Source organism: Panicum virgatum, chromosome 1N (genome assembly GCF_016808335.1).
Source record: "Panicum virgatum strain AP13 chromosome 1N, P.virgatum_v5, whole genome shotgun sequence".
In the NCBI taxonomy this organism is placed as follows: Eukaryota; Viridiplantae; Streptophyta; class Magnoliopsida; order Poales; family Poaceae; genus Panicum; species Panicum virgatum.
This window is the reverse complement of record NC_053145.1, coordinates 8,499,927-8,506,803: the sequence shown is the minus strand read 5'-3', so window position 1 is coordinate 8,506,803 and position 6,877 is coordinate 8,499,927. Positions and strand designations below refer to the sequence as shown.

At 43.1% G+C, this 6,877-nt stretch overlaps 1 protein-coding gene across 2 annotated transcripts; it reads right to left on the bottom strand.

Moving 5' to 3' along the window:
- Positions 1-418: 418 nt before the first annotated feature.
- LOC120655016 (ADP,ATP carrier protein ER-ANT1-like) lies at positions 419-3,371 on the bottom strand. Of its 2 annotated transcripts, XR_005667250.1 has the most exons (4): positions 3,013-3,371; positions 1,760-2,128; positions 897-1,665; positions 419-759 (listed from the first exon to the last, which is right to left on the bottom strand). XR_005667250.1 is itself a non-coding variant. In XM_039932735.1 (3 exons), the coding sequence occupies exons 1-3, from the start codon at positions 3,325-3,327 to the stop codon at positions 1,360-1,362; spliced, it is 990 nt and encodes a 329-aa protein (XP_039788669.1). In that variant the 5' UTR covers positions 3,328-3,371; the 3' UTR covers positions 763-1,359. The 2 variants fall into 2 exon arrangements, 1 of the variants encoding a protein (XP_039788669.1); XM_039932735.1 differs by lacking the exon at positions 419-759 and having other exon boundaries at positions 763-1,665.
- Positions 3,372-6,877: the final 3,506 nt, after the last annotated feature.

Here is a 6,877-nt window from a genome sequence, read left to right as displayed (position 1 = left end):
AGCACCCTTGAATTCTTAAACCTTTTGAAGCTTCATCAAGATGTATTATTGGATTAGGGTGGGCACATCCAAAACAACCTCTTTTGCAAACCAGGATATCATGAAGAAATTAATGAAAAGGCTTACATGGGAAACATATAATTAGACTTCGACGATTGCCCTAAGGTGTAAAATAGCTTAAGTTTTGCACCAGCTACACCCAACCAGATGGAAATTACAAGGCTGGGATGGCAATCTTCCATTAGGCACATTAGGCAATTACAATGAATGGCGCTTAGCCTTTCATTCCGCCAGGCAAGTCACTTTTTCACTATGGTTATTCACACTGCTTTGTGATTCCAAGAGGCATGAGCAGAATAACTTTTAACCGAGAAGAGCTAGAACCCACAAGATTGGAAAATACAAACAAACCCCAGAATAAGGTAACGACTATTCTTCCCATTTGAGAAGATCGACAGAATAATTCAAATAATTCTGTTTGCATTTACAAATTAAAGGAGCTAACATATTACTAAGCCAAATTCATCTGCCTAATCTGAGCAACCATTTACTTATTGTGCCCAGTTGTTCACCGACTAAATCGTCAAGGAACAGAACTCACTAGGCAGTAGGCATTGAAACCAACAAATATGAATTGAAATAGCATTTTTATACCCTTACAGATACTAGTTTCCCAAGGTCGTCAGCAGCCAGTACTCCAAAAAGAACTGTACGTTGATAAGACAAGGAGAAGTCATACTCTTTATTGAATTACCACATCTACATGTTTTCAATAAATCAGCAGTTAGTCTCAGAAACAAGAGCTAACAATTCTCATTTTCTAGTTTCACAAATAGATATACACAATACTAATCAAGTGGAGCAAAGTGGACAATTGAATCTCTGTTCTGTGGTACCAGTTTTTTTGGAGGCCGCTGATTGCAAGCTTTACAAAGGAGATGAAAGAATCATGAAACCAAGAGAATCAGGGTGATAACCAGCATTCCTGGAAAACCACCTAATACTGTTCAGTCAGATAATGGCCATTGTACAAATAACCATAATACAATGTAATAGGGCCATCCTACTGTTGTTTCTATCTGTACAAACTGGTTTTGCTAGGGTTGACTGGTTTTTTAGACTAAACCATTTTGGAGCTTGCAAGATTACCAAGATATCATTTCATCAATGGCTACAGCATACAGCCAATTGTACAGATATAGATAACCCAATCTACAGCCAATCGTGTTGGAGCAGCAAGGAGATTCACTTTGCTGTCTAAGTTTTGTGAAGTTCTTTCATCTTGGTTGCGCATCCCATTTGAATGATCGAACCTTCGACCATGGACTTGAATATACTCATATCCATACACACATCATTTCAATGCCCCCATCTTGCGCTCAAAATCTGACCATGTTGGCTTGCGAACTTTTGGAGCTGGTCATACCCAGAAAGAACTCCAGCTCCTGCCATTCCTGACAGAATATTTGCTCCAACTCCTCTGAATAATGTGAAGAACCCTTCAGTTAAAACGATCTGCTTTACTGCATGGAAGCCATTCCTGTATTTGAATGGTTGTCCTGAAGTTAACATCATTCTACGACGGACTGTGTCAAATGGATAGGAACAGGCCCCCGAGAAAGTTGTTACTGCCCAGCCCAAGGCAAAGCTGGCAAAGAAATTCCCCTGTAATTGCAACCAAAACAAGTTAAGGGTGTCATATATATTTAGCCTGAACCTCCTCTGCGATGGTGAAACTATGTCACAAGGATGGCATTACCTCCAATGGTCCCACTAGAACAAGAGGTTTCATGGTGTCATAGATGCCAAAATGTAGACCCCGGTACAGGGTGATGCCAACAATAGACACACTGAAACCTCGATATAGTCCAGATACGCCATCAGTTGTAAGTGTCCTCTTGTACACATCCAGCAGTCCCCTGAACTGGCGTTTGTTTCCTCGGGATTCAATTGCATCAGTAGCTAGCCTTGTTCGTGCATAATCTAGATGGTATAGTAGTAATGACGTTGTAGCTCCAGCAGCACTGCCAGAGGCTACATTTCCAGCCAACCACTTCCATTTTCCGTCTTTCTCCCTGTCGCAGCCAAAGAAGCTTTTAAAGTAGCCCCTGAATGCAAAGTTAAAAGCCTGTAGAGTTGAGGTTCCATTTAGATTTTGAAGTTTTCACATGACACAAAAAGTTCAGATTCATTGCTCAAAGAGTTAAGGTAGGCTATGTTTGATAATGTAAAATTAAGTATATCTATCACTCTTAGCCATTAGCCTGTTACAAGAAAGTACAGGAAAATAGAAGCGCAAGTTTATTTCTTTGGCAGCAACTTATATAGTATCCTTACAATACTTATCCTCAGCATGGCTAGAATAAGTGGCTGTAACGATTGCAAGAGTCTGTCATATGGTTCAATTAGGTAACCTCCATAAGGTCGTAGGTTTGCTCTTTTGATGAAAACTTTACGCCTTTGCAGTATAGTGCATAAAAACATATTGATGCAAATGTTAAGCCAGGCCCTTCTAATATCATCACTACAAATGGTAACCATGCCTTAAAAACTTGGCTTAGTTTAATTCTTTATAAAGATTCATCTATATGATAGTACAGATGTAAAACACTCCTACATACATAGGATCCCAAGCTAACTGTACTTCCTAGTATTAGTACAAAAAATGTTTTTGCAAAATAAAACTTGGCTTAGTATGTGGTGGGTAGATGGAGGACACCAGCTAGACAATCCCATAGAGATGTTGACTTTTTTTGTTTTAATTTTGAGGTGGGAGCGTGAACAATTGAGGCCACACAGAAATCTGTGGGTGCAGGAAATCAGCAGACTCGAAGGCAACCATTGCAATAAATTGCTAATCTATGCATATGATTGATTGCTTGTTAATTTTGAGAGAATTTCATCAACAATTCACATCAAACCCATAAACAGATGACAGGAACATAGGAGAATGCATCGGCACGCATCGTGGTGCCATTGTAGATGGGAAAGCAAAGCAACAGGATGCCGGACCTGGGTGGGGAAGTAGCGGATGACGTTGGCCTGGTTGCCGCGCCAGAGCGCGGCGGCGCCCTCCTCGCGGAGGACGCGGGCGAAGGCGTCGGCGATGCCCTTGTAGGGCCGCGTCAGGGTGCCCCGCCGCAGCATCTCGCCCTGGTTCTGCAGCAGCAGCTTGACACGCTCCACCGGCGCGGCCCCCGTCTTGGCCACCACGGCGGCCGCGCCGCCCATGGCGAAGTCCGCCGCCACACTCGCCGGCGACCTCGCGGACCTCATCGGCGGCCTCTCCTCCTCTCGCTGGCGCGGTGGAACGGGCGCCGCGCCCATTGTTGTAGATGCCCGGTGATTCGATTGTAATTTTTTCCATCCTCATTTGCTTTCTTTTTATCTAAATTCTCCCTTTTTTGAGTGACGTATGAAAACCACTTATCCGAGGATAGTGTTGACAGCCAAAATTGGCACCAACTGGTCTGACCGGTCGAGGCACTGTGGCCTATCCGGCAGGGACCGGTAGGTCCGACCGGTCTGACCGATCCAGGTAGAGTCCGAGTACAATAAGTTTTTTTTTATAGATTTGGATCTGTAAACAAAATTTCTTGCGGGATAAGTCCACCCCACCCTATAAATATAAAGTGTCACGGCCGATTAGGGAATCCAATCGATCAAAACACATCAATATATTACTTTTCTTTATGTTTATTGCCTTTATTTTTATCTCCAAACCCTAACTCCTTCCAACTCTTTTCTACTGTTCTTCATTCGTCTCCGCGACGTCTGAAGGCGTTCTAGGTGGCCTGCCGATCCTAGAACAACCCTACGCGCGCTTACCCTGACGGGCCCCTCCCGGGCGAGCGTTCGTCGGATTTCGCCGTTCTGCACCGGCGAACCGGTCTGACCGGTTACCCCGACCGGTCTGACCGGTCTGAGCATCGGCGTTGCAATTGTGCCATCGCTCATCGCGCGATCAAGCGCATTCGTGTGTTGGCCCTAGATTGGCGCCAGCATATTTTGGCGACTCCGCTGGGGACGAAAGATTTTGGTTATTTAAATCGATATAATCTACTCCACATACTACCATGGTGAAGCTGTCAAGTAGTGATGTTGATGCCAGCAACATCGTTAGGCCGACTCCTGATCAACTGTCGGCTGAAGATCGTCAAGCTTATGAAGCCTTCATCAAGGAGTGCGAAGAGGAGAACACACGGCGCAAAGAGAAAGAAATCGAAGAGAAGCATCAGTGGTTCTTGTCTCACTTCTCCAGGAACCGGAAGGGTGAAGTCTTAAAGGATAAGGAGGTGGTCATTCTTTCGGATGAAGAAAAACAAGCCAAAGCAAATAATAATATAAGTATTTCAACATCGCCTGATATTTTGGAGCAATTTACTCAATTAATGGTTGATGGTCAAGGAAAGATGATTGCTACTGTTCAAAATATGATTGATAAGTCTTTAGGAAAGCAATCCTTGGCCAATGATAGTAGTGCTCCTATGTCTAGTGTTGCTGGTACTTTTCAAAATCACTCTATGCATCCTGAATCATCGGCGATACTTGCACCACAGTACGGCATGCCGATGAATTTTTATGATGGTCAGAAACCTCCAGAGCAGTACGCGAATGGAACGGTCAGACCGGTTGCACAAACCGGTCAGACCGGTCTCGGTGGACCGGTTCCAACTGGTCAGACCGGTTTCCCGACCGGTCAGACCGGTCAGACCGGTCCTGGTGCTCTGGTGGCGTATCAGTCGTCTCCTGAACCAATTGCTAGTATGCCTCCTGTTCAGACTGATTTTAGCCGAACAAATGGGTTTACTGGTTATGGTGTTCCTCCATACGCCACTATGACTTATAATCCGTATACTATGCCTCCCCAAAGTTCGGGCTATTCATATGGTGCAATGCCAAACCATGGTTATTCGCAGCAAACACTATATACACAGCCGAATTATGCACCGCAAATGCCGAATAGTTCTAGCGCCAATGTTCATAGGCCAAATGATTCTTATTTTAATCAAATACTTGAGAAACATAAGAAAAATTTGGCTGTTTTGTTTAAAGAGTCTTTCGGCATAGAACTTAAGGATAAAACTCTTGTTTGTCAAAAACCATATCCTGAGAGTTTTGATTCCATACCATATCCTTAGAATTTCAAGGTGCCTGAATTTATTAAATTCACTGGGGAGGATAGTAGGACTACATGGGAGCATGTTAGTCAGTTTAATGCACAAATGTGAATTTATGGGAGTCTTGATCATTTGAAAATTAGAATGTTCCCTTTGTCTTTATCTGGCACTGCTTTTTCATGGTTTTCGGCATTAGCTCCTAATTCTATCCAAACATGGCCTCAATTAGAGCGTAAATTTCACGAGCATTTTTTCAATGGTGATAATGAATTGAGGCTATGTCATTTAACATCGGTTAAGCAAAAATATGATGAATCTGTTGCTGAATTTGTTAGAAGATTTAGAGAGACAAAAAACCAATGTTATAGTTTGGTTATTTCTGAAAAGGATATTGCCGAATTAGCTCTTAATGGTTTGAGATCTCATATTAAAGAAAAGTTAGAAGGATATGAGTTTCTAACCGTTAATCAAGTGTTGCAAAGGGTTTTGGCTCAAGAAAGCCGAAGTAAAGATGCAAAATTTAAACCCGATCGTCTTAGTATGCATATGCTACAAGGAGAATCCTCAGACGATGAGGGTAATGAAGTATATGCTGCTGAATTTGTATGGTCATCTAGTGATAAGCCCAGCATTTGTACTTCTTTAAAGCCGATTTTTAAAAATCGGCAAGATGAGATTAAATTAACTTTTGATGTGACAAAGTGTGATAGAATTTTTGATGAATTGGCAAAGCTTGGGAAGATGAAGTTCTCTCACACTATTCCATCAACGGAGGAATTGAAGCGGCGTGTATATTGTAAGTTACACAATACTTTTTCTCATGCCACTAATGATTGTAATGTTCTTCGTAGACAAATACAATCGGCTATAAATGAAGGACGATTGGTTGTTCCTGCGAAGCAAATTGATCAAAATCCTTTTCCCGTTCATACACTTGAGTTGTCAAATCCAAAAGTATTGATTCGGCCGCATCAAGCCGAATCGACTAAAGGGGAAAATGTGGTGGTTGGTGAGGAAAGGCATGAGAAAAAGGTGCTGCAGAGCAAGACTCCTCGAGTTGCAACAGAGACTTAAACGCTCGGGGGGCAGGACAAGGAAAAAGCGGCCGACAACAAGTCGACCGGTCTGACCGGCCATAGCGGCGGTCTGACCGGTCACGGGACCGGTCTGACCGGTGCGCCTAGTAAATCTGGGAACTCCTCCAAAATCAAGACAAGGCCGAGTTTTAAGGAACTCTTAGCCAAATATGAGAAGGAAGGGAGTGCTCAGAGGCAGAATGGGCGACCAAGCGAAGTCAAGGATACGGGATCATCGTCAGGACATCAAGAGCAATCGAGTCAATGTAATTATACTTCATCTAGTGGACCGATTGCTCCATGGTATTGTTGGTATCCTTACTTTTATATACCTATGGATTATAGTAGGATGCATATGCAATCATATTATATTCAATACCCTCCTATGTATCCAAATCATGCATTACTACAAAGACCGATTGTTGCTAGCAATAATCCGGTCAAGCAAGATGTTGATTGCAGCAAAGAGAATGAGAAGAATAAGGAGCAAGATTCAAAGTATTTACAGCCGAGGTGGTGTCCCTCAGGCTTGTCTCATACTCAGAAGCAAAGGCTGCAACGTATGCGCAAGAAGGAGGCAATGGAACAACAAGTGAAGACAAAGACGTCAGCGACAATGAAGAAGGTGTGGCGGCCCAAACAAGTTGTTTCAACATCGACTTGAGCAAAACTTGACCGATA

Coding starts and splice junctions, on each gene's coding strand:
- LOC120655016 (XM_039932735.1), bottom strand. CDS start 3,327: ATGGGCGCGGCGCCCGTTCCACCGCGCCAGCGAGAGGAGGAGAGGCCG. Junction 2,129..3,012: donor TCCGCTACTTCCCCACCCAG/GTCCGGCATCCT, acceptor TCAACTCTACAG/GCTTTTAACTTTGCATTCAG. Junction 1,666..1,759: donor TTCTAGTGGGACCATTGGAG/GTAATGCCATCC, acceptor TTGCAATTACAG/GGGAATTTCTTTGCCAGCTT.